The sequence below is a fragment of the Cavia porcellus genome, unplaced genomic scaffold (genome assembly GCF_034190915.1).
Source record: "Cavia porcellus strain 051 isolate PalLab524CR breed Dunkin Hartley unplaced genomic scaffold, mCavPor4.1 scaffold_18, whole genome shotgun sequence".
In the NCBI taxonomy this organism is placed as follows: domain Eukaryota; kingdom Metazoa; phylum Chordata; class Mammalia; order Rodentia; family Caviidae; genus Cavia; species Cavia porcellus.
Genome location: NW_026947501.1, coordinates 53,250,712 through 53,276,146, shown reverse-complemented (window position 1 = coordinate 53,276,146; position 25,435 = coordinate 53,250,712). Strand labels below are relative to the sequence as shown.

The window sequence follows — 25,435 nt, the reverse complement described above, 5'->3', positions numbered from 1 at the left end:
AGGGACTGAGCTGCAAGAGGTCCTGCTAGGGAACAGCCACGAGCTGGGCGTGGTGGTACACGCCTGTAACCCCAGCACATAGAGGCTGAGGCAGGAGGATCAATTTAGGTTTGAGACCAGCCTGGGCTACATAGTGAGTTTAAGGCCAGCCTGAACTATGCAGTGAGACCTTGTCTCAAAAATAAACAGCAAAACAACCCCAGTGACCCTGTAAGGCAATCTGTCTTCGGCCATGTAATCGAATTCCCTCATTCTCCTTCAGAGGCCGCACACGCCCTTCAGCCAGCAGAGCCTGGAACCCAGCTTTACTTGGAAGAAAATTAGCCAGGGCCAGGGCGGCCAGGCAGAGACATCCAAGAGCACGGGGCCCAGGCTGTCTCCCTTAGTATTGGCCTTCCCCGTGGCACCCTCGCCCGGTCCCCAGAGCCACCCTGCAGTGACCACTTCCGCCCTCGAGACGAGGACCTGGGCACAGAGGCTGAAGCACCCTGTTCCTCCGCCCCATCCTCCGCTCCTCCATTGTCTGCTTTCACAGTTCCATGTTCAACCCCAATGTTCATCGCTGCGCGTAGAATGGATCAGGAGAGGAGATAACTTTATTCTCCCTGCGTGGGCAGAGGTTGCCGTGGGAATAACCTAGAATGTGATTGTCTGTCCCTGCCTCAAAGCTGCCAGCCCTGCCTGGCCACCACCAGGCTGGAAGTGGCTCTGGGTATCCTGGGTGTGCTGTCCACCCTGAGTGGATGCTGAACGGGTGGGGCAGCCGGTGGCCCGGTGTCTGTGCTCCCTGTGTGGCACTGTCCCCTCAGCTGGCCAGCAGGTCCCGCAGGGCACTGTTGCCCGGCAGCAGGTCGCAGGCGAGCCGTGCCTTTCGGTCCCGGACGGTCTTCAGGGCCGGGCTGTGCTGCAGCAGCAGAGAGCAGATGTCCCCGTGTCCCCTCTCAGCAGCCTGTGTAGAGAGAGAAAGAGAAAGAAGCTCTGTTAGCAGGGGGTCCGGGATCCCGGCCGGTCCCGGTCCCCGCTCTGTGGCCGTAGCTTCCTCTCCTAAGCAGGACAGGGCTACAGGGACAGGCAACTGATCCCACTGAATCCTGGACCATGACGCACAGCCGACAGTGAGCCGACCTCTCCTCCTTGTGGCCTCTGCCCTGCGGCCCTGCCTGTCTCCAGCCAGCTCACAGGGGCCTCCAGGAACACGGCAGTGCGGGGCACAGCTGGGCATCTCTGGCCCCAGCTCGCTTTTCCCCTCTATGACAATCCTTCCCAAACACCGATTTCCAGCCTCCCTCTGCCAAAACAGAACTTCAGTGTGTTCTGCTGAGAATCAAATTTCACAGTCCCCCTGTGCTGACACTGGGGAGACCTGGACTGCACCAAGGAAACTGCACAGGTTCCAGGGCAGCCCAAGCACCTACGCCAGATCTGTGCACTTGGGATAACTCTGTGCCCCATGCCGCCTCCTCCTCCTCCTGCCTGCAACAGACGATGGACACTGGGACATCTGAGAGGTGACAGCCACTACGCCCCAGGCCTGAACCCCAATCTTTTTGTGCAGAGCTTAAAGAGCTGGGACTCAAGACCTGGCCTTGCAGCCTTCTTCAGGCAGGGGTTCTGTGGTCAGCTGGGAGACAAATTCATCTTGAGTTATGTTTCTACAAAAAGTGAAGCACCAGTGGGGCATGCATATAACCTTAGCACTCAGGAGGCTGAGGCAGGAGGGTCACCGAGAGTGTGCCCAGCCTGAACTACAGAGCGAGACCCTGTCTCAATCCTCTCAAAATACAGTAATTAAGCCACCAATGCTTACAAACATTCTATTTTTAAAAAAGGGACAATTGCAACCCTGCCTTGCATATCTGCATTGTCTGAGCAGGAGAAAGGGGTGCACGTATCTGCAGTGCCACCAGCAGTGTCCTCCCACAAATGCTCGTCCGGCCAACTATGGCAGCAAAAACTCAGAGCAACAGCTGTCAGGACCACAAATACTCAGGCTGTCTGCCTCCCCAACAGCCAAGGCTGTGACAAAACCCGACATCCAGCCAGATGTGGTAATCCCAGCACTCAGGAGGCTGAGGCAGGAGAATCACTGTAACACTGACGCCAGCTGAACTACATGGTGAGAGCTGGTTCCAACAAAACAAAAACAAGAAAATGAAAAGATGGGGATACAGGGCACAAGGGCAGGGCTGGAGAGGTGGGTGGGAGGTGGCCCCAGGTCCTGCAGATGGCTATGGGCCTGAGGGAGGATGGGTCGACTCTTTTAAAACCACTACTCTGAAGGAAAATCAAAGTGGGAGAGAGACAGAGAGATGTATTTGCACACACATGTGAGTATGAACCACTGCCCAGCCTGGCACACCTGTGATCCCAGTCTCTGGGAGGCTGAGGCAGAAGGATCCCAAGGTTTAGTCCAGCTTGGACAACTTAGTGAGACCTGTCTCAAAAATAAAAAGGGACAAGGGCTGGGGATGTAGGTCAGTGTAAAGGCCCTGGGTCCCATCCCCAAGCCACACACACACACACACACACACACACACAAACTGAAGGCGGGCTATGCTGAGTGCGGGTGTCTCTCACAGCGGGTTCTGAAGGATCGGGTGGCCCTGGCTCTGGCAGGGAGGAGGGCGCAGCTTTGAGAAGTAGTTACATGCACAGTCCCTCAGGAAGAGAGCTGAGGACGCTGCGCGTTCTCCCTGGTGCACACGGGGACCAGGCTGGAAGGCCACACGCTCATCCCCACGTGGCACAGGGGAGCAGCCATCTTCATTTTTCCCTGCACCTTTCTGATTCCCCGTGTTCTCTACAATGAAGCTGTTATAACTCTTCTTGTTTGATGAGACAGGGGCTTCTTATGTAGTTCAGGCTGGTCTTGAACTCACTATGTAGTCAGGTAGCTGTTGAATGTACAAGGATCCTCCTGTCTCAGCCTCCAGCCTGGCACTGTATGTTTGTTTGCTTGTTTTAGTTTTTTGAGTCAGGGTCTCTCCTATAGTCCAGGCTGCCTCAGCCTCTCAAGCCAGGATTACAGGTGTGTACCCTCCCAAGCCCCAGCATGTTATAATTTGCAACAAGAAAGTTTTGGGGCTGGGTGTGGTGGCATCTGAGGGAGGAGGATCGCTATGAGTTTGAGGCCAGCCTGGGCTACAGAGAGACCCTGTCTCAAAACACCAGAACAGAATAGAAGATTTCGACAGGGGAGAGGGACCGACCTTGTGCAGACTGGTCATGCCATCATCGTCCACCAGCCGGGGGTCCGAGCCGTGTGAGAGCAGCAGCCGTGCAATCTCCGTGTGGCCGCAGTAGCTGGCACGGTGCAGGGCTGTGGCGCCCCCTCGGGTCCGGGCGTCACACTGGGCCCCGCTCTCCAGCAGAAACTGGCACACTGCGTAGTGCCCATTGCGGCTGGCATAGTGCTGCAGGGAGCAGATAGCCCGGTCAGGCGGCACAGCCTGGGCCCACGGCAAGGGCATCGGGGAACCTGCTGAGCCGACAGCTCCCTGCTGAGCCCAGCCTCCCAGGCTATAAGCAGGAAGCTCGGCCGCAGTGCGAAGCCCCGCAGGTGCAGGTGCTGCTGGCTTCATAGAAAGGGGAGCTTGTTGGAAGAAAGGGAAGGCAGGTCACAGGTGCGGGGCTGCCCTCCAGCAGCACGGGGAATAAGTGACAGTTACGCATGGGACACAGACTCCACGGTGTCCACGCAGTGAGGGGGGAGCAGAGTGAGAGGACAGCCTTCGGGATACAGCACTCTGGCTACAGGAGAAACAGCCCGGCACCGTGGGCAAGAGAACCCAACAGAGCACTCTGCGCAGCGGTATGGATGGCCAACCAGCACATAAAAAGGAATCACTGCATTAGCCACTAAGAAGAGGCAAATCAAAGCAACACTGATGCTGAGGCGGGAGGACTGCTGTGAATCTGAGGTCAGTATGAGCTACACAGCAAGAGCCTGTCTCAAAATAAATAAAGAACTAGGCTGAGATTCCACCTCCCCCAACTCAGAATGGCTATCATCAAGAAGCCAGAGGGGCTGGGGATTTAGCTCAGCGGCATAAGCGCCTGCCTTGCAAGCAGGCATTCCGGAGTTCGATCCCTGGTACCGATAAAAAAGCCAAAAAAAAAAAAAGCCAGAAAACAGGGCCAGGGATGTGGCTCAGTGGTACAGGGCCCGAGTGGCAAGCTCATGGTCCTGAGCTCAATTCCCCGGACCACACATGCAAAAGAATCCTAAAAACAATAACGCTGGCACAGATGTGGAATATAAAATAACTGCCATGGATATCAGCGTTGAGGGTCTGTGAAACCTACAAATAGAGCTATCATTGCCTATGCACCTCCTTTGCAGATCCCTGAGCAGTTCAAGTCAGAACACTACAGGGACACCTGCAGACCCACGATTATCTCAAGCACAATTCATAGCAGCTAAGGTGTGCTGCCCACCTATGGATAAAGGACACACACAACACACACACACACACACACACACACACACACACACACACGTACGTGTGCGCACAGTGGAGTATCATACAGCCATAAAAAAGAAAATTCATTTGCAGGAAACTGCATGGGTCTAGAGGTCGCCGCACCAAGTAGAACAAGCCACACCCAGACAGTGTCACAGGTTTCCCTTAATATGTGGAAATTTAACAAGAAACCAGAGGATGAGGCAGGAAGACTATGAGTTTGATGCCAGCCTGGGCTACTGAGCAGGTTCAAGGCCAGCCTAGATCACGTGACAACTCTCTTTTAGGGGAAAATAACAGGCATGGTGGTACACACTTGTAATCCTAGCAGTCTGGAAGGCTGAGGGAGGGCTGCAAATTGAAACCCAGCCTGGGCACCTTGGCAAGGTCCTGTGTCAAAGTACAACACAGATATTGGGCTGGGAGATGTAGCTCATGAAAAACTCCTAGGTTCAGTCCCTGATACTGCCAAGACAGAAAGAAAAGAAAAGAAAAAGAAGAGAAAGTACACTGTTGGGCTGGGGGCGTAGCTCTTGGTAGAATGCCAGGCCCGGAGTTTGTAACCCAAAGCCGAAAATAAAGGGAGGTCCCCCTGGGCTGTGGCCTTACACTGCTGGTTTCCCTGGTGCTTCTGGGCCTGTGGTCTGTCTACACGTCACTCACTTCATGGAAGCTAAGGACCAGAGTGCCAGGGTCACCTCCTGGGCACATGCCTACCGCCCTAACTTTCTCCATCAGCCCCTCCTGAAGTTCCACCGTCCCCGACAGCTCTGGGACAGGATCTGGACTCTTGGGCTACTAAGGAACCCTAAGCCAGCCATGCCACAGAAGACACAAGTGTGCACGGCCCACCCCACCAGAGCTGCTAGCATGGGTTAGAGCGACCCTTGCCCACCCTTACCAGGGCTGTGTAGCCGGCAGAGTCGGGCTGGCTGGGGTCCGTGGGCTTCTGGATGAGAGACTTCACGCGGCCCAGGTCTCCGTCCAGGGCTGCTGACCAGATGCCTGCAGAGAGCCAAGCAAAGACTGAGTGGTGCCACGTGGCCAGGGCCATTCAGCGCCTCCACACCCACGTTTCTGAGTCTATAAATGGGAGGAGATTTGGTCACTCAACAACTACTGACAGAGCCAAGCCTGGTGCTTATAATCCCAGCTCTCTGAGGCTGAGGCAGGAAGGGTGCGGTAAGTTCAAGGGGACCCTGGGGTATACAGGAGACACTGTCTCCAAAAATTAACCAAATAAATACATGAAAGTCACAGCCACAGTGGGAAGGGCACTGAAGCCACACAGCCCAGAGGTACCCAGCACTGCTCACAACACCTTGGGGGCTTCGGTGCCAGCGAAGAGCCGGGTCAGGAGGGACAGCTGTTGGCCCCTCGGGTAGTAGGGAGTCAGAGGAAGGAAGCTGGGAGGCTGGGGGAAGAGCCATCACAGTGACACAGTGACGGGGTTGGGCACAGCCCTGAACCCGAGATCTGAACACTCTGACAGGGTACAGGGGAAAAGCTGCACCTCGCCTCATGTGGTGAGGACATAGGTGCCCGAACACCTTCAGTCTATGTACACATAAACAGCGCAGACAAGACAGGAACTGGGTCCAGAATTGGGCCCCATTCCCAAGAGATCCTGGTACATGTAAATACCTCCAAAATGTGAAAAAAAGTCCCAAATCCAAAATATTTCTGTCCCCAAGCATTTGAGCTAAGGAATAGTTAACCTGTACTTCCTATGTACCTGGCAGTGTTGTAGGCATTCGAGATCAGTCAAGAACAAAATGAAACCCACAATTTGGCTTAATAGAGCCTACATTTCATTTAAAGAAGAAAAACAGCCAGATGTGCTGACATAGGCCTGTCATCCTAGTGCTCAGGAAGCTGAGGCAGGATTGTTGCAGGTTTGAGGCCTGCCTGGGCTATAAAGTGAGTCAAGTTCAGCCTGAACTGCATAGTGAGACCCTGTCTCAAAAAGACTAAATAAATAAATAAAATAAGAAAAACAAGAAACGTGTATATGTTTACATATAACTTGCCTATGTATATGAACTACTTTATATGTAATTATATATACGCACATATTACATTTTTCTACATGTATATTCAACGTATTTATAAGGTAAGTGAGGTGCTACAAATTTCTCTGAAAAATAAGCAGAGGAGAAACAGAAACAGGGGCCCATGCCTGTAATCCCAGCCACTCAGGGAGCCAAAGCACAAATTCAAGGTCAGCCTGGGGAACTTTGTCACACCCTGTCTAAAAATTAAAGCCTGGGATGTAGCTCAGCAGTAGAGTTCTTGGCTCACATGTGTGAGGTCCCAGGTTCAATACCCAGCAAGCTCTGCTCCCTCCAAAATGCATCCCAAAATGACAGCAGTGTGGCTGATGTGTAGTGGTGACCACCAGCAATCAAGGAAAAGAACCGAAATGAAAGTAGAGAAACTGAGCAGGCATAAGACCCCAGGAGCCTTGAAGGCCATGGGATGGAGTTTGGATTTTTTCTAAAATCCACAACAGGCGTGGAGACTACACCTGTAATCTCAGCATTCTGGGACTTTCTGAGCCCAACCTGGGAGATTTAGTGACCAGTTAGATCTCATCTCAAAATAAAAAAACGGAAAGAGGGCTGAGGACGTGGCTCAGTGTGAAGGCCCTGGGTTCAATCCCAGTACCACAAAAACAAACAAAATAGCAGTGGAAAGTCTGGTGAGCCAGCATGCTCAGGAGGCCGCGGTGAAGGATCATGACTTTGAGGCCAGATTACTCAGTGAGACATTGCCTCAAACAAATAAAGTAAAAGTCACAGGAATTGCAATGATCAGATTTAGTTTCTTCCAAAGGCTCCTCTGGCTGCTGGATGGGAGGGCAAGCCCAAAAGCAAGAGTCCTACTTCCTTAGCCGGGAGGGTGGCACAGCAGAGGTGGTGAAAGTGGGCAGGTGCTCTGCTGTAATGGTGAAGTGTGTATGCACTGGCGGCGGCAGCATGCACCGGAGAACGACAATTTTGTCAGTATGATCGCACAGCTGCCTCTGCGGGGCTAGTGACAGCTAGGTAGCAGAGATGCTGACAGAGACCAGACACACTGGGCCAGGTAGTCAGCAGGATCGGGCTCTGTATAAGCCCGGAAGAAAGGGATACCTCTGAGCTCTGTAGTTAAGACACCCTGTCACGGGTCAGCTGCCCAGTTTGTGGCCACTTCTCAGGCGGATACATTGCCCAGCAGCAGACCCGAGCCTGGTGCCCCTTCCTCCGGGGCCACCGGCTGCAGAGCCAACTCCCGGCCCCACACCCACCCGAGCAGACTTGGGTCTCCCAGGTGCGGTCGTCACTAGGTGAGGATTTGGACCCAGCCTCATCACTTGGACGGCTTACGGAAACAACTCGGTGTCCTTGCCCGCACACTGTGCAGTCTCACCCCTCTCGAAGTCCATCTCTTCTAGCGTCTGCTGCACGCCGGGCACCGCACTCGGGCAAGAACAGCAAGGCCCGTCCCCGCAAGAGTGCGGCGCCGCCATCCTGCCCTAGGCCACTGGGAGGGAGATGGTAGTGCCCGCCCCGCCGTCGCAATCCGACCACTCGGCGTGCGCAGCTGGCCTTCAGTCCCGCCCCTCGCCCGAGTTAACGAATCCAGCGTCTAGACCTTACCTGGAGAGCCAATCGCGCGACGGGGCGGGGCTTTGTCACCGGATCACGTTTCAACGCCGCCACACGAGGGCGCGATAGGCTAAGTGAGGACCGAGAAATTAGCGGGGCTGGGACCAAGATACCGCGAGGGCGGGGCACTGCGTTTAGCAGTTTAGGGGGGCCCGGGCTGCTGGGTGCGGTCTGCCTGTCCTTCTGGCCAGAAACCAGCCCTTAGAGCTCTTCCAGTTACCACGCCCGGTCCGACCCCACCCCACTGCACCCCACCCCTGCAGTACCCCTGGTCTGGCTGACCATGGGCAGCCTTGTCCGCTCTCCTCATTCCTTCGGAATCCAATCAGGAAGCGGGCCTGGTGGCGCCCGCTGGTAATCCCAGCGTTCTGGGAGGTTGAGGCAAGAGGATGGTAAGCTCCAGCACTGACTGGGCAACTTAGACCAGCTCAAAAAAGGGCTGTGGATGTAGCTCTGTGCAAAAGGGCCTAGTTCAATCCCTAGGACCACAGTGAAGAAATACAATAAAATCAGTAAATAGCAGGTGGCCAACCACGGTCCCCAGGAACACCCCAAGGGCAGAACCAGAGCCTCCCATCCTCACCAAACCCCCCATCTGCTTTACCGAATAGCTGATGACTGTGGACAGCTGATGGCTGTGGACGGTTGCCAAGGACAGCCAGGCAAGTCTCAGAGACAGCCTGCCCCACTGCTCACGGGAGCTGGACCTGGGTGCCTAGGTGGGGGTTTGCCACCGTCCTTGGCACTCAAGCGAGGCTTCCCGGCTGGGGCCTGTTGTTGTCTCGAGAACATCTGGGTACAACACATCTCTCTGGCCAGCGGGGCTGGGAAACTCTGGGTGGCTCCTTCCCTACATGGTCAGGATGTCAAGGCTCCACCACTCTCCAGCCAAGCAGGCTGAACCTTTTTCCTTGGTGAGCTGACAAGGGGTCCACAGTCCATGCAGTGCCAGCTCCAGTCTCTGGGGCTTCCATGGCTTCTAGGAAATCCCTTCACCCCCATTTGCCCTACCCAAAGCTCTGGGGGAACAACCCATCCTCCCCCTGCGTTCCCCTCTGGCCCAGAGCCAGGCTGGGTCCCAGGGGCTGTGGCCCTGGTCTGGTTGGTTCCCAGCCCTAGAGGCACGACTGTGGGAAAACACTGGAGTCTGGGCCGTGCCCCGCGCCCCGGGGGCACCAGCAGACGAGGAGAGGCTGCCCTGGGACCATGGCCAGGAATATGGTGGGGGAGACCAGCCTCCCTCCCTCACAACCCAAGGGACCTACCCTCTCCATAGCCTGAGAGATAAGGTTTAGCCCAGAATGTCTTGTTCTCATCCCAGTAAGTTTCATTTTGTTTTATTTGTCAATATAAAAATACTCAAACATTTACAACAAATAAATACGCGGGGACACAATAAGTTACACTGTTAGGAGCCCTCTTCCAGGGTTGGGAGAGGGGATGCCACCCACAGCATGCCCTCCCTGCTCCCCCACACCACCTTTCCCGGCCCTGTCCAGGAAGAGGACCAATATAAAATACCACTGACTAGGGCCCAGAGGGAGGCCCCGCCCACCCTTCCCCTAAACAACACAGGAGGCGCCACCTCCCTCCCCCCACCCTGAAAACATTCACAGCCCTAGAACAGGGCTAGGCCCACCCCCAGGGCCCTGAGCTTCTCCCCACCCCCCCAGAAGGGTACAGCACCCTGCCCACCCCACCCCCATATGTACACAGGTGCCCCGAATTTGGGACAGATGGGGGTAAGAGAGACAAAGTGATCCGACCCCTTCCCCTTCATAGCTCCAAAGACTCCCCAGGAGGACCATAGGCCAAGGGAAGACCACAGAAACAGGAAAGCTGTGTCACACACTCCTGTTTGCATACACATACACACACACACACACACACACACACACACACACACACACACACACGTACACGGACACACCCACATTTCGAACTTCTGCCTTGCAAAGTTTTGGCTGCTGGGGTCCCACATGTCCAAGATTCACAGAGGAGGAAGGTTGGTGCCCTGGTGAGCCACTCCAAGTGGCAGTGCCCATGCTGAGCAGGTCTTCATGGCTAGGCGGATGCTGGGCAGTGCCAGTCCCAGGCAGAGCAGGTGCCTGAGCCATGTCCCTGAGGTAGCTGGTGCCTGTGCAAAAAGTAGGAGCCGCACCTCCCGCACGCCCCGCCGGTGCGGTGGGTCCCCTCATACCGAGGACTCCTCTGGGTTGGAGTCGGGCAGCGGCTGGCGCTGCTGCAGCTTGCGTCTCAGTTCATCGGCGAGCTCGGGCAGGGGGTGCCCGCCCCGGTCTTCTCCTCCTAACTGTAAGCGCACATAACCGTTGGCATTCGAGTTCCGCCCACCCCCCAGGTGGAGCCGAGTTGGAGAAGGCAAGGGCTGGCCCGGGATGCCAGGAGGTGGGGAGGGGGGCCCGCCCCCAGGCTGGCACCTTGCGTGTCCAGGCACAATCTTGAGTGAGCCATCTGAGTAGTAGTAGCCAACAGGATCCCAAAGTTTCTCATCTGTTTCTGGGCCAGGCCGGAAGGGAGGACTGGTGGGTTCCTTGGGCAGCTCCAGGGGGTACACGAGGGTCCTCTCAGCTGCCTTGGCACCTTTCTCCAGCTCTTCCCGCAGCCGTCGGCGCAGGGACAGAACCAACAGCAGCAACACCAAGCACACGGCTCCCAGGGCCACCACAGCCAGCCAGACTAGCCCCAGGTTTTCCAAAGGTGCCCGGGCCTCCAAGGTCACCGATGGGCCTGCCACGACAGCCACGAGGTAGCCTTCCGCAGCCAGCCGTGCACCCTGCTCCTCCGAGAAGCAGTGGTAAGTGCCCGAGTGGCGGGGCTGGGCGGCCATCACCACCAGGGCCTGCAGCCGGGTGTCGTACAGGAAAGAGCCAGGCTGTTCGGCTGGCAGATCTCGATCCTTGAAGGTCCAGTGGGCACGGGCCAGGTTGGAGGAGAGGCGGCAGGGCAGCACCAGGTCTGTGCCCGCTACCACAGTGATGTTTTTGGGCGTGAGCCTGACTGTAGGGGTGGAGATAAGAGCAGAGATAAATAGGGGAACCCAGGGCCAGGGGACACTGGGTCTCTAGCAGTGGCCCAGGCTTATATGGGCAGGGGCACAAAAAGGACCACTCACCTTTCTTACTGCCATGCAGGTTACAGATGCTGGACGTGTCTAACATGGTCACGTGCTGGACCAGCAGGGCTCTGGAGGGGAACCGAGGATGTCAGCACCCTCCATTTGCCCTCCCATGCCCACGCCACTATACTCAGGGTTCAACTCACCCAGAGTGGCCACTGGTGGCCACGCAGCGGCTGGTGTTGACATTCCAGGCACAGTAGGGGTCCCTGGCGAGGACGCAGTCTGCACAGGAGCGGTACTTGCCACAGGCCGCCAGGGGCAGCTGGATGAGCTGAGAGCGGGAGCCAGCAAAAAGCAGCTTCTACGAAACAATCAGGGACAGCAGGGTCAGTGGTGCAAGGCACACAGCTGGGGACAGCTCGGATTCCCATAGGGAGTGCAGCCCCAAGAAGTGGCCCGGGAGAGAAGGCAGAGGTGAGGCCAAAGCCTGCCAATTCACCTAGGACTTACTACAAGCCGGCCCCATCCTAAGCACCTTATGACTATGACCTTATTAAACAGGGGCAACAGATGTGTCCCCACACCGTCACGCAAACAGCACCCCTAACAACAGCGGAGGTGTAGAGTAAGAATGGAGGCTGCCAATCTGTGTGTGTTTATTCAAGCCCACACTTTCTTTCTGCCATTATCCTCATTCTGGGAGAATAATTTGGAGTCACAATAGCTGGCAACGAAAGGCAAGCCAATCAAAGCACACCGAGTGCTGGAGATCCACCAGAAAGTTTTGCAAAGTGCCGACGCATCAGGGAAACCGTCAAGGAAGTGGAAGACTGGGCCCAGGGGGGCCCCTGGGGACTGGGAGGAACTGACATGAGGGGACACCGCAAGCGTCCTGCAGCCTGGGAGGTCCGGCCAGCAGGGGTGTGATCGGAAGAGGCTGGAGGAAGAGGCTGAGGAAGGAACACGTGAGTGGCTGCCAGGCCCCATTCTGGGAACATGGTCCCAGGGGACCTGGCTCCATATACAGGCACAGTGGATCCTGTTAGCTCAAGCTGTCACTTCCTGGAGCTCAATGGGGTGTGTTGCCCTGGCTGAGCAGGGAGGCCAGGCAAAGGGCACAGGCACTGGGGACAGCAGTGCACGGCCCAACATCCTCACCTTGCTCTCAGACAGCACCAGGCTCTCCACAGGCTCCCGGTCAAACACCTGCAGCTCCTCGATCAGGTGCACCCAGGCGCCGAGGCTCACGGCCTTGAGCAGCCAGCCGTCCCCTGGGGAGGGCAGGGCAGGGCTGAGCAACAGGGTGCAGGGCTGAGCAACAGGGTGCACGGCTCTGGGCAGCCCCAGCTGCCTGCCCTGGACACGGCCATGCCTACCTGTCCCGATGAACAGTACTGTGTAGGTAGCTCCATCAAGCCCCATGATTCGGTCGGCCACCAGGTGTGTGAAGTTGGCCGCCTTCTTTACCAGCAGGGGCCGGCCCCAGCGGGGGGCCACCTGCTCCTCCATCAGTGGGTGCTTCTTGATGAAGTTGAGGGTGTTGTCAGGCAGCTCCAGGGAGCTGCTGTAGCCATGCCGCCGGTGCCAGTTGTTGATGCACTAACACAGGGCCAGAACAGGAGGCTGTGAGCCAGGAAGGATGGGGACAGCACTAACAACAGACACACAGCACGCCCCCAGGGACTCACCGAGCCGGGCCGAGGGGTGGGCACCGGGTCCGTGTAGCGGGCCCACTTCTGGGCTTGCTCTCGGTACTCCTTGTAGGGACCTTCGAACACTCGCTGGATCTCCTCCAGCTGGTACTCACAAACTGCTGACAGGTCCACGTCACCCCTGTCACAGAAAGGGACATCAGCGGTCACACCTGAGCCCACCTTACTCCAGTTCTGGGGCAAGAGCCTGGGGCGGGACCCAGTGCAAGGTAGTCACAGGCATAAGAAGGTACTGGCGAGTCTGAGGTGCCACCTGGGCTAGGGCCCTCGGACAGACAAGATGGGGCTGGCAGCTCACATGTGCAATCCCAGCACTTGGAAGGCTGAGACAGGAGGACTGCCACAGTTTGAAGCCAGGTTGGACTATACAGTGAGTTCTTTTTTTTTTTTTTTTTTTTTTGTCTTTTTCCTTTTTATCGATACGGGGGATTGAACTCAGGACTGCCTGCTTGCAAGCCAGGCGCTTGTGCCACTGAGCTTAATCTCCAGCCCCTACACAGTGAGTTCTAGGCCAGCCTGATCTACTAATGAGCCCAATCTCAAAAGCACCAAAGTTGAACATGGCAGTAGGTATCCGATGTTCTTGATGTCCTGACACTGGCCACCTGGATGCCGCCCAAAGGCCTGTGCAGCCCCATTCACCCCCTCATACACACGCCCTTGACCTGAACACCCACTCTCCCACTGACTTCCAAGGAGGTATTCCCGGCTAACGTACCAGCGAGCTCGGAAGACCCCAAAAAAGGTGGTGTTGTGCCAGGACGCGCCTCGCAAAGTGTGCACTGCCCGCAGCTGGTTGAAGTACAGCTGCCAGTTGGGCGCTGAGCACACCAGCCGTGCCTTCAGGAACGTGGTCCACTTCCTCTGCAGCGTCCGCGCGCCCCCCATGTCTCCCTGGCAGATGGCAAAGGGGACAAGGGCAGGTGAGCCCCTGCCAGGCTGACAGGCAAGGCTCCCAGGACCTACGCTGTGGGACTCCTACCTTACAGACGCGGGCGACGCGTGCTACCACCTGTTCGGCGTAGCAGTCGTACTCCACGGCCCGCTCACTGAAGAAGAAGTAGATCTTGTCATCATCCCCGGTGAAGCTGCCCACGCTCTCAGGGACATAGGCAGAGCCTACAAAGTGTGGCTCTGTGGCCAGGTGAAGAGGGTCAGTGGCGAGCTGTCAGGGATCACAGGGTAGCACCCAACACCCTGCACCATCCCGCCCCAGCACCCCCAGCTCCATGCTCACCGTTGAGCCAAAAGGCCAGGTACTCAGTCTTCATGGTGTGGTGGGGACCCATGTTCCGCAGGATCACAGGCTCCGTGCCCAGGAAGTTGTTGAGCGTTGCTGAATACAGCTCTCCGTCTGTGAGGGATGGAGGTTCAGCCAGGGATGAAGTGGGGTGCGCTTACCTACTTACCCAGCCTAAACCAGGACAGCCACTTACCCACAAGGAGACCTGTGTGGCCCTTAGCCGGGTCATAGGGACACTTCCCCTTGCCGTCCTCAAAGTCTCCCCGCTCCAGAGTGAATGTGAGCATGTCCTGGTGACAGAGAGAGACCATGAGGAGGGGAGGCCCTGTGGGGGGCAGGGGGCAGACTGGAGCACCTGGGGAGGGGGCGGCACTCACAATGTAGGCGCATTTGGGCTGGAAGGCATAGGTCCCACACACGTACAGGTGCGAGGCGTTGTAGGGCTGCAGGAAGCGGATGAAGTTAAAGCACTCGGTCTGCAGGGAGAGAGACATCTGCTCAAAGAGGCTCGAGGGCCCGAGACGAGGGCCACCAGGACTAGGAATGTAATGAATGTAATGGGCCAGCCACAGGCGGCAGCAGCACCCACCTGATTGCTTTTCCCTTTCTGGATACACTCAGTCTTCTTCTCCGCTGGTGCCTCCCAGGAGATCTGAGGACAGAGGGGCCCGTCAGCCATGTCATGGCTGCAGCAGAGGTGCAGGCCTACAAGACCACTTGCACACGTGGTGGCACCCACAGCCCCGCCTCTCACCACTCCTTGTAGCTCCAGAGCCTCCACACTGAAGGCGAACAGGACCTCACGCGCCCCCACATACAGCAGCCCGGACTGCTCGGTCAGGGTCAAGGTCAGGAAGTCCTGGATGCCCGTCTGGGAGAATCGCCGCACCACGGCTGCCAGCTCTGGAGGCACAAGGACGGGCCAGGAGTGAGCAGGGTGCAGACAGGCAGGCCTACCCGGGGTTCCAGATACCCCTGCAACCAGCCTTCCTTTGTCCACGAGTCTCTGGAGCCCCATCATGCTGGTTCTCCACTTGAGAGGCCATGATCCCAGCCAAGCCCCCTGCCTGGCAACAATGGGCATTTCCACACAGGCTCAGGCCCCAGGAGCTCCACCCAGGCCTCCATGGCCTTGCTCTGCCAGGGAGGAGGCCAATCTGGGCTGGTGAGGAAGAAGGAAGGATATCTCGGCCACAGCTTCCGGCCAGAGGAAGCCATCAGACTGATGGGCTCACTCTCAGGGTCAGCGGCACCTCCGGCCGGAGCTGGGTACTTCCCCATCCCCACCCTGTGATTTCCTTCAGGGGAGGAAGAAGCCCGGGGAGTTCTCTTAGCTCGGGAAACCTTCAGTGCGACAGGATGCTAATCCAGGCTGCTAGTGATGCACCCACAGCTGGCATAGTTGGCACAGGTGGTAAGAAGGCAAGGGGAAGGAGCTGGGAAGGAGGTGAAGCCTGGGGCTTGGAGCCTCACTGACACACACACAAGACCCAGGACTCACACTGTCCCTGGATCCCACGTCAGCCTCCCTCCCTCCCTCCCTCCCTCCCTCCCTCCCTTCCTCGTAGTTGCCAGCCGGTCCTCAGGCTGCCCCCGGCCAGCCTCGATCTTTGGAGGCCAGGAAGGGCCCAACCTTGGAAGAGGGTGGCAGGGCTTCATTAGCGTCTGTGCACAGCCTGTGGGAGGTGAGCTCACCCTGGGTCCCCAGAGCGCAGGGATGACACAAACACCTGACATCACCTCTTCACACAGGTGTGTGCACAGACAGGAGGCAGGGTCGCTCTGCCCTCCTCCCCCAGTGTAAGCTCCTTGAGCTCCAGCACTGGAGCACGCCCACCTCTCCAGGGCCAAGGCGCACGGGGGTAGCAGGGGGGCATATGGGGGTGGGTGACTGGACAGGCTAGAAAGGCTGGCAGGGAAGAGGCTTTGGTTACTCTTTCTGGCTTAGGTTTCTCTCTAGGTTTCCAAGCACCAACACAAGCAGGACATGCAGCCTGGCTCCCTCAATCCGGGAAGGCCAGGTCTGGACGGGGGATGAAAAGTCCCCTCAAGCCATGCTAACCATCACAGGGAGCAGCAGACCCAGGTCCTGGCCTGAATTACCAGTCCTGGGTCCCCGGGGGGCAAATGCATTTTTTGAGAAAGTTCCACACAGTTCACAAGCAGGCCAGGGACGCTTGGGGGAATTCCTCTGCAACCAATCTGCATTCCCCACAGCCGCCTTCCCTCTGTCCCCCCCCCCCCACTTCAAGCACTCACCCCCAGAAGATACTGTCTTCCGGGGCACAAGGTTCCACCACACCTCAGCCCCAGTGCCCAGGCCGCACAGCCCTGCTGCCAGCAGCCAGACGGCCCAGTACGGGGCCATGGCCCTCGCCCCAGCTCTCGGCTCCAGGCCAGCAGCCCTGGCGAGGGAAAAGAAGCGGTCAGCAAACAACCCGGAAGGGGGCCACGCCGAGATAGCACAGAGAACACTGGATCAGGGCTTTCTCCGGGGGACCCCCACTGGACCTGCCCCTCTCTCCAGCACAGACCCAGCCCCCCACACCTGGCCTCAGCCCTCCAAGACCCTGAGCCCCCGGGATCCGGAGAGGAGCTGAGCCAGGGTGAGCAGTGCACAGAAAGCAACAGCAATAAGTCCTCTCAGGCCTCAAGGCCGCCGGGACACCCTCTCTGCAGGAAGTTGTTTGGAAAAATAAAAAGGAGGAACACCCCTCTCCCACACACAGGCCTTAGAGGTGGAGTAGTTTTAAAAAATAACCCCCAGAAGCAGGACCTGAATCCACTGGGAGTGCCCCAGCCCCAAGATTTAATTCTGCCACCTCCAGAACCTGGGGTCCGAGTGGGAGGAGGGGTGCGAGGCTGGCCAAGCCCCCTACCCGGGCGCCGTGCAGCAGGTCCTAGCCCCCGCTGGTCCCTTTCTCCCAGTGCAGACAATGGCCCAGCAGAGCCCCAAACCCCGTTCCACATCAGCAGGACTGGGGCGGGAGCGGGGCCGGGAGCCCGAGGGCCCAGTTTCCCGAGGCCCCTTTGTTGCCCAAGAGGGAGGCAGGAAGTGGGTGGGATGGGCGTGGAAATGACCAGGGCTTCATCCTGTTCCCTCACAGCCTCCTAGGAGACACTGGCCCTGCGACTGGGGGGGCGGTAGGGCAACGCGAAGGCTGAGGTCTCACTCGGGGTCGTCCCCCACCCCGCGGCGCTGGCAGGCGGGGCACAGGGAGGGTAGAGAAGGGGTGGGGAGCCCACGGGTGTCCTCGCGGGCCGCGCGCACCCGGCCGGCGCCCCCTGCACTTCCTCGGATCTAGAGAATCTCTCCAACTAGGAGACTGCACCCCAGGGACCCTGGCCTGGGCAGACCTTCGAGATTGAATTCCACTGGCCCAGCCTCCCCCATCTCGGGCATGGCAGACAGAAATGGGGAACCTACTCACTTCAAAACAAAGGGTCCCCGCCAAGACCCCATCCCAGGTCCCCCCGGTTCTCCCCTCCCCCAGCCCCGGGATTTGAATGCAAACAAAGCGGCGGCGCCGGGAGCTTGGCGAGTCCGGCCTGCGGACGCCCTCTGCCGGCCCGGAACTCCAGCACCGGCAGACGGGGGGCTGGGACACTCGCCCCCGATAGTCCCCCCAACACATCTCTGCCTGGAGGCCGTCACCCCGGCTCCGGCTGGAACCCGCAGCGAGCCCTGAGGGGCTCGACAGTGCCGCGAGTCCTGTCCCCCTGCATCCCCAGAGCCGGGAGTTCGCGCGGCGAGGTGGCGAGGTGCGGGGTCCAAAAGGGGTGCTCTTCGCACCCTCGCCCACTCCGAGCGGCCGGCTGCAGACGGTGACCGGGCTCGGGCCGCAGGAGCTGGCTTCCAGAGCCAGCATGGCCCCCCTCCGCCGGGGGAACGGGAGGGCGGGAGGGGGCGCGGGAGGGAAATCCGATCCCACAACATCGGCCTCGGTCCAAGCCCGCCCCAAACTTTCCGTCGAGGGTGGAGGAGCAGGGGGCAGCTCCGGTGCCTGGCAAGGATCCCGGCCGCGCGCCGGACGGACAGCACCGGGGACCCAGCGCCCCCAGACCCGCCCGTACCCCGTGCCCCGGGGCTGCAGGGGCGGCTCGCCCCTCTCCTGAGCGCCCGCGGCAGGGTCTTGGGCGGACCGCGCTCCCGGCCAGCCGTCGCCCCCAGCGCCCCAGACACTGTCACCGTGCGCGCGGCAGCCCTTGCCCGAGCGCGGGGACAAAGCAGCGGGGCCCCGGGGCTCCAGCCTCGCTCGTGCCCGGCCTCACTCACCTCCTGCGCGCCGCTCGGATCCCGGGCGCCGTCCTCGCGCTCGGTTCCAGCCGCGCTCCGCCCCGGCCCTGCTCCGCCCCGGCCCCGCGCGCCGCCCGCCTCCGCGGCCCCCGCCGCCGCCCCTCGGTCCCGCTCTGCTGCGCGCCCCGGCTCGTGCTCCGCGCCGGCTCTTTCTCGGCCGTAGCCGCTCTCCGCCCCCTCTCCCTTGACGTCAGGCGGGGGGGGCGTTGTCGGCGGCAGCCAGGGTCGGGAAGCTAAGGCCCGCCCCGGAGGGGGCTGCGACCCGCCCGTCCGCCGCCCGCTGTGCGCCTGGGGGCTCGGGCGCGCGCCCCTCCCCGGCCCGGCCACCCCGCGCTCTGGACTCGCGGGCTGCGCCACGGCGCCCGGGAGGAGGTGGGGCGGGGGAGGGGCTCTGGGCAGTGCCACTCGGGAATCGCACCCACCTGGTCGCTCCGAAGTGTGCCCAAGACCCGCGGTGGCCGGGCTTCGTAATAGGGCTCAGCGGCTCCTCCGCCCCACTTACAGGAACGGCGATGGAGGCGCAGGATAGAAAATCAAGGCTTTTCCTGGGGAGCTGATGTGATCTCTTGGCCCCCAATTCTGTCTCCTTTCTTGGTCCCAGAGAACCTAGGCTGGAATGAGCCTGCAGGCCAGGGAGACCCCACGTGTCCTGACAGTCGATTCCTTGTTTCTCTGGCTCCAGGCAGAGCGTGTCCCCAGGAAATGACTCCTCGGGTGCCACCGGCAGGCTGGTTAACAAGTGGCACGAGCCTGCTGTTCAGATGAAAGGGGCTGAAAGAGCCACGCTGCCATCGCTGCGCCACCACTACCACCACCACCACCTTCCAAAGCCGCCAGCCTCCGCCCACGCCCACGGCTTCTCCTAGAGTTAACTTGGAGCCCTGGCCTGGGCGGTGCTGCCTGGCCAGCCCTGCTTCCGGCCAGCTGGACCTCGGAGCCAGGCAGGTGGACGGAGGGACCTGAAGGAAATAACCCACAGGCACCTGAAGCCAGATGCCACCTCTAGCTGGAGGCAGAGGGGAAGGCAGGGACCAGAGGCCCTGAAGCTCCCTCCGGGACTTTAAGCCCGGCCAGTCCTGGAGAGCGAACTTCAGGCCCTGTCAGCAGATCTGGAGTATAAATCAGCGCGACAGCAGCTTTTGTTCTGGGTTAAAACTTGGCATCCAAAAAGTGGAGACCAAAAAAGCAGTGGAGATAATTGAGAAAAGCAGCCCAGTTGGGCTTTAGTAACAATCGGGTCTTTGCTGGTGCTCATAAAGGGCCCTTCTCCCTCGCAGGCCCAGCCACAGTGCCCAGCTCCTTTCCACCAGGAAAAAGGCTGTGGCCTTGGAGATGCTGAGATAAGGGAAAGCAGATGACCCTGGGTGTGGTAGGCAGAGCAGCTTCCCTGGGCCTCTGACAGAAGGGAGAAGGGAGGACCCTACCCTCATCAGGACTGGTCCACATTCACTAAAGTAGGGGGGTGTATGGCAGAGCAGCTGCCCCCACATCCTTCCTAATTTTTTTTTTTTTTTTTTGAGATAAGGTCTCATTATATAGCTCAGGCTGACCTCAAACATACAGTGATCCTCCTGCCTCAGCCTTCCCACTATTTTGATTGTGGCCAAATGCCAACGCTCCTGACTCCTATAAATTAGATTTTGCTTTCACATTCTCTCATTCTATCCTTCAAAATATTGGTATTATTTCTCATTTATTTATTTATTTTTTCGTCCTTTTGAGACAGAGTCTCACTATGCAGTGCAGGCTGGCCTGGAGCTCATTTTGTAGCCAAGACTGGTTTCGAACTTGCAACAGTCTTCCTGCCTCAGCCTGCCAAGTGCTGGGAGTACAGACATGCACCACCACACCCGATTTCTTTCATTTATTTTATCAAGAAGATGAAACAACTGGCTCAAATTCACATAGTCAGCAAGGTCAGGAATTTTAAACTAGGTTTGGGCTGGGTGTGGTGGTGCACACCTACAATCCCAGCATTTAGGAAGCTGAGGCAGGAGCATTGCTGTGATTTTGAGGCTAGCCCGGGCCACATGAGTTCAAAAACAACCTGCAGTGAACCACACAGTAAGACCATGACTCAAAAAACTAAATAATAATAATAATAATAATGAAGCAGGGTGATGAGGTGAATTGCAGTCCAGTTTCAGTTACTGGAAGCTGAAGCAGGAAAGTCACTTTATTGCTTGAGCCTGTAACTTTGAGCCTACCCTGAGCAACATAGTGAATTTATACTATTTCTGGAATATTTTTTAGTTTTTGTTTTGTTTTTTGAGACAGGATCTCACCATGTAGCCCAGGATGGCCTTGAACTCATGGCAATCCTCCTGCCTCAGCCTCCCAGGTGCTGGATCATAGGCACATACCATCACACCTGGCTCCAAAACATTTTTTAAAAAGGTAAAAATAATAGACTCCCAATCTGTCTTTTCTATAAGTAGCCATACATCCTGGCAAGGATCCACTTCCTGTGTCTCCCACCCTCAAGCCGCCCCCAGCCTCAGGGTGAGGGAACCAGGAGACCTGAGCTCCTTGCCAGTCCACCCTCCAAGGTGGCCCCAGTGGAAAGTTTCAAAGGTGATTTGGTTTCACTGGCAGGGTCAGACTTTTTCTGTACCTCAGTGGCAGGCGCCAGGGTCCCCCAAGCCAAGGGCGTGGGCAGAAAGCAGCAGCCTCAGGGGAGTCCCTCCCACTCCCTCTCCCTCCTGCACTTCCTGATGTGCACTGTGCCTTCCCTACATGGCCCTGGCCGTGGGTGGGTGGGTGGGTGGGCAAGGGATAGGGTTTCCTTGCATGGCTGTTCATGATTCATCCTTTTTAAATAAAAGGACAACTGGTAGAGAAATAAGGGTTTCTGGGTCTTCCATTAAGAAAAACATGAAAAAAAAAAAAGACTGCCAGGTTGCGTGGTGCACACCTGTGATTCCAGCACCTGGGAAGCTGAGGCAGGAGAATCCTGAGTGTGAGGTTGGTTTGGGCTCTGTATTGAGCTCACCTGAACTACATAGTGAGACATTGTCTCAAAAAACAAAGAAAAATTACTGATGGGGGCGGAGGCTCCTGGACCTGTCTGGTTTCCCTGGGGCTAGCCTGATACCCCATTCACCCCATTTTCTCAAATGCTGCTGGTCAAGCAGAAAAATGCAAAGACATGCAAAACACCTCCTTTGCCTCACCGTCACCGTCACCCGCGGCTCTCTGGCAGGAAGGAGGGGAACCCCACTATGCACACCAGTCTCCGGTGACAGCCCCCTGGCCCATTCCCAGAGCTGCTGTCTGCTCACTGCTGGGGACATGGAAAAGCCTGGGTCACGCACCATACTGGGGATCGAACTCATGACTGCCTGCTTGCAAGGCAGGCGCTTATGCTGCTGAGCTAAATCCCCAGCTCCTTTGGGGAGCCTTCTGCGAGCTGGGGACCCAGGCAGTGGGGACACAGGAAAAGCACTTCCTCTCTACTTCCTGTTCAAGGAGGGTTATCGAAGCTGTCCACCTGGGAAGCCTTTCCCTTCCCACCCCTCCCGGCCACCAGCCACAAACAGAAGCAGGAAAACATCCGTCAGCACAGACCCGGAGGCTGCTGCTCCAGTGGCTTCCATCAGGATGTCCCTGCCTATCGCCAGGAGCTCAAGGGCCCAGGATCACCTCGGGCCCCAAGCTGGTCCCTCCTGGCTTTTAGGTCTGGTCCAGTTCCTAGCTGGTCCCACAGGGGGCCTGTTACACAGCCCAGGGGACAGGGTGCGCCCTGGGGTGACTCCATGGTGCACGCCTCTGCTCAGGTTATGGCCAGGTCTCCAGAGGTTCCCAACTGTCACCCACACCTGTGTTCTCCTCAGTGTTTCTCTCTTGGAATGAGCACATTTTGGGGGAGCGAGTAGCTGGGCTGGGGAAAAGGGCTCCGGGTGTCTGCATGGATGGACAGCTCCATGCCCTTTTCATAGGCAGCTAAGGCCAGGCCTCTAGATACCTGGAAACCCCCTGATTCAGCCTCTTGGGGCTCCTTGCTTCTCTGTGCCCTGGGCAGTAAGAACAAAGCAGGGAAATTTCAAAGGTGATTTCCAGGTTCCCAGAAGAAATTGAGTAAGTGGAGATTAACTGTTGGGAAGTGCGGTGTTAGTGTCTGAACCAGGGCAGGGTACAGAGAGCAGGGTCCCCAGATCCAGGAGGACCTGCAGTGAACTTGGCCAAGGGGGCACGTGATGCAGCCAGCGAGAGAAACCAGAACACACAGTGGTGCCGCTGGCACCCAAGTCACGCCAGCTCTGGAACGGGTTTGTTCCACCTCTCATTTGGCAAATAAGGCAGAAAAGATGTCCAGTGTGGTGCCCAGCACTGGGCCCTGCCCTGTGCCCATACCCTCTGAATAATAGATGCCCCCCAGCTCTTGGCATCCTATGGACCCAGCAAGGGAGGCAGCTGCACTTGGGGTGTGCTCAGGGCTGTGCACCTGAAGATCCTTTTATATGAAAGGCAACAAAAGGAAGCTGGGCATGGTGGCACACGTACCTGTCCTCCCAGCACTTGGCAGGCTGAGGCAGGAGGATCTTCAGATCTTGTTTCAAAAAACGAAGAAACAAACAAAAATACAAAAATAAATAGCGAAAGCTGCATACATCCATCGCAGAACAGAGTAGGCCCACTTTGGAGGGGCAATCCTTTCCAACTTCCTTCTGCACTCCCTGAAAAGCCCTATTCCAACCAGGAGTCAGGAAGGAACAGAGACCAGCATGGCCTCAGGGTCAGAGGATGGGCGCATACCCCGGACTTCCAGGTCTCAAGGGGTTCAGATGGGAGACACCTGGTGCCCCATCAGGACTCAGGACCCACAGACCTGACCTGAGGGTGGGCTAAGGAACCCACTACCCGGGTCCAGAACTGTCTTTTGGACCCACCCTGCTGCTAATCTGCAGTGCTGATTTCAGACAAACTCAAACAATGTGATCACAGCCTGGGGCCACCAGCTCACTGTGTAGCCTCCTCAGCCAGGTGGGAAGGTCCTGGAAAATGGCCTCATCCCAGTTCCCAGGATTCCACAGTGCTTGGGCTGAGGGGTTGAGGGCTCCTGCCAGAGTCTGCAGGGTCCCCAGGTGCAGGACAGTGACCATTCAGGTGAGGACTGCAGGCTGGAGGGACAGGGCACTGGGCTGGGCAGGACCTCGGGGGATAGGGACCCCAGGAACCCTTCTAGGACACAGAGGCTGAATGAAGTAAGACTTTAATTTGCACAAAGGAGCCTCACATGGGTGATGGGGAGAGCGAAAAGGGGTGGGGAGGACCTTGAGGCCCCAGGGGCCAGAGCCATGGAGACAGAGGCCTTGGGGGAGCAGAGCAGCAGGGCCCAGAGTGCCCAGACGGGTGGGGGTGGGGCAGGGGCCCATTGAGGTCCTGCTTCCTCCTCCGGCTGGACACATCTAGGGGTCGTCACCTGTCCTCTCTTGCTGCCTGCTGCAGCTTCCTGAGCCTGGTTGCTTCTGGCTCAAGGCAGGAGCTGGGGCTGCCGTCGCCCCTCAGACGTCCTTCCAGGGGCTGAAGTACGCAGCCTGTGGTAAGGACACAGATGGGCTGTGATGGTGTGGCGGGGGCTGCCTACCGTCCGGAGGGCCCTGGCCACCAAGCCTGCTCCATGTGGAGTGCTGGGGCACAAGGTTATTAAGGTTCTGGGCCCCTGATGCCAGGAGGACTCTGTGGAGTCCCTGTCCCTGCCCAGAGGGTGCTTCCTGTGCCTGTGCTCTCTCCCCACAAGTGCAGGTTTCCCAGCAGGAACTGGGGTGATCCAGTCCCCAGGAAACCCAGCTGTGCTCCAGCTTCTCAGGGACTTGCGAAATCCAAGCCCCAAGCCACAGCCTGCGGCCAGCCAGCGTGGTGTCAGCCCAAGTCAGAGGTTATGGGCACAGAGAGAAGGGGACACAGAAGAGGGGCACCTAGGAGCCCCGGGGCTGGAGGGGATGGCTCAAGCCCAGGGGACCTCAGGAAAACCCTTGGGTGCTGCTGATGGAGATTTGGAGGCCAGGAGCCAGACTGCTTGGCCCAGGTTTGGCTGGCTCTGGGTCGATTGTGACATTCACTGGAGCTGTCCGTGTGACAGGTCACGCTATTTAACTTGGTTAGTTTGCTTTTCTGCATGTGGGCTCCAGACATCACCTGCCTTGTGACAGTTATGTGGGTTCATACAGAAACGGGCCTCCTTTAGAAATTTTAGCTGAGCACAGTTGTACACAGCTGTAACCCAGCACTCAGGGAGGCTGAGACAGGAGGACATAGTCTGAGCCCTGATGAGTTAAAGGCTAGCCTGAACCACATAGTGAGACTGTCTTCAAAACAAAACAAAACTCAAATCCATTAATTCGGGGAGTGATGTTGTTGGCCTGCAGTTCTAGCACTTGGCAGGCTGAGGCAGGAGGATTGCCAGAAGCTCGAGGGCAGCCTGGACTACATAGTGAGTTCAAGGCCAGCCTGAAACTATAGAACAGACCTGGTTTCAAAAAAAAAATTTTTTTTTAATTTTTTTTAGCTTTGTCAAGCGGGTCTGAGAAAATGTGGGGTGATAGAGAATGTTGCTCTAGCAATCAGAGGGGAGCAGAGAAGCCTAAAGCGTCCCTCTGAGGCAAGCAGGAGGCCAGCCTGAATCCTGAGGGTCCCTGTGCCCTCCCCGCTCCACCCTGGCACTGGGTTCTTGTTAAGAATCCCCAGGCCCTCTCCAGGCCCCGCCCCCTCTTCTGGCCAGGGGCACAGCAGCTGTCCCGCAGTGGGGGTGGAGGTGAGAGTGGACATGCTGCTGACCCTGGCCAGCCCTGCCCAACCACTCCCCTCACTGCCCCCCTGGGGATTCAGGGGCACCTTGGGCTGGCAGCGGGACAGGAGCTCCTGCCAGCGGACATAGGTCTGTGTGGCCAGGTCCTTGAGCCGGGTGCGGTGCATGGCCTGGGGGCTCTCCCGGACGTGGGTGCTGATGTGGCGGTCCAGCTGCCCGCACAGCAGCTGCAGCTCATCCTGC

The 25,435-nt window shown here is 57.9% G+C and overlaps 3 protein-coding genes across 13 annotated transcripts in view; all 3 read right to left on the bottom strand.

The window, feature by feature from the left end:
- Nucleotides 1–578: 578 nt before the first annotated feature.
- On the bottom strand, nt 579–8,056 carry Ankrd39 (ankyrin repeat domain 39). Its single transcript, XM_003471704.5, has 4 exons — nt 7,875–8,056; nt 5,365–5,468; nt 3,210–3,413; nt 579–949 (listed from the first exon to the last, which is right to left on the bottom strand). The coding sequence occupies exons 1-4, from the start codon at nt 7,972–7,974 to the stop codon at nt 806–808; spliced, it is 552 nt and encodes a 183-aa protein (XP_003471752.1). The 5' UTR covers nt 7,975–8,056; the 3' UTR covers nt 579–805.
- On the bottom strand, nt 579–19,471 carry Sema4c (semaphorin 4C). 5 transcript variants are annotated; one of them, XM_063229923.1, is made up of 19 exons: nt 18,424–18,554; nt 16,407–16,552; nt 14,902–15,050; nt 14,737–14,799; nt 14,525–14,623; nt 14,341–14,437; nt 14,142–14,258; nt 13,887–14,038; nt 13,623–13,798; nt 12,881–13,025; nt 12,569–12,791; nt 12,351–12,463; nt 11,396–11,553; nt 11,247–11,317; nt 8,718–11,131; nt 8,380–8,592; nt 8,105–8,183; nt 5,365–5,468; nt 579–949 (listed from the first exon to the last, which is right to left on the bottom strand). In XM_063229923.1, the coding sequence occupies exons 2-15, from the start codon at nt 16,513–16,515 to the stop codon at nt 10,308–10,310; spliced, it is 2,496 nt and encodes an 831-aa protein (XP_063085993.1). In that variant the 5' UTR covers nt 16,516–16,552; nt 18,424–18,554; the 3' UTR covers nt 579–949; nt 5,365–5,468; nt 8,105–8,183; nt 8,380–8,592; nt 8,718–10,307. The 5 variants fall into 5 exon arrangements, with proteins under 5 accessions (XP_063085993.1, XP_063085994.1, XP_063085995.1 ...); XM_063229924.1 differs by having other exon boundaries at nt 8,396–8,592; XM_063229925.1 differs by lacking the exons at nt 8,380–8,592; nt 18,424–18,554 and adding an exon at nt 18,867–19,471.
- Nucleotides 19,472–23,640: 4,169 nt separating this feature from the next.
- Nucleotides 23,641–25,435, bottom strand: part of Fam178b (family with sequence similarity 178 member B) — a 72,466-nt gene continuing 70,671 nt past the window's right edge. For 4 of the 7 annotated variants that reach the window (XM_063229915.1, XM_063229916.1, XM_063229920.1 and 1 more), the window contains 2 exons: nt 25,279–25,431; nt 23,641–23,981 (listed from right to left, as the gene is read on the bottom strand). In XM_063229915.1, the coding sequence (XP_063085985.1) occupies nt 23,949–23,981; nt 25,279–25,431 (186 nt within the window). In that variant the 3' untranslated portion in view covers nt 23,641–23,948. The remainder of the gene's footprint in view (nt 23,982–25,278; nt 25,432–25,435) is intronic. The other 3 variants (XM_063229917.1, XM_063229918.1, XR_010040789.1) reach the window with 2 other exon arrangements.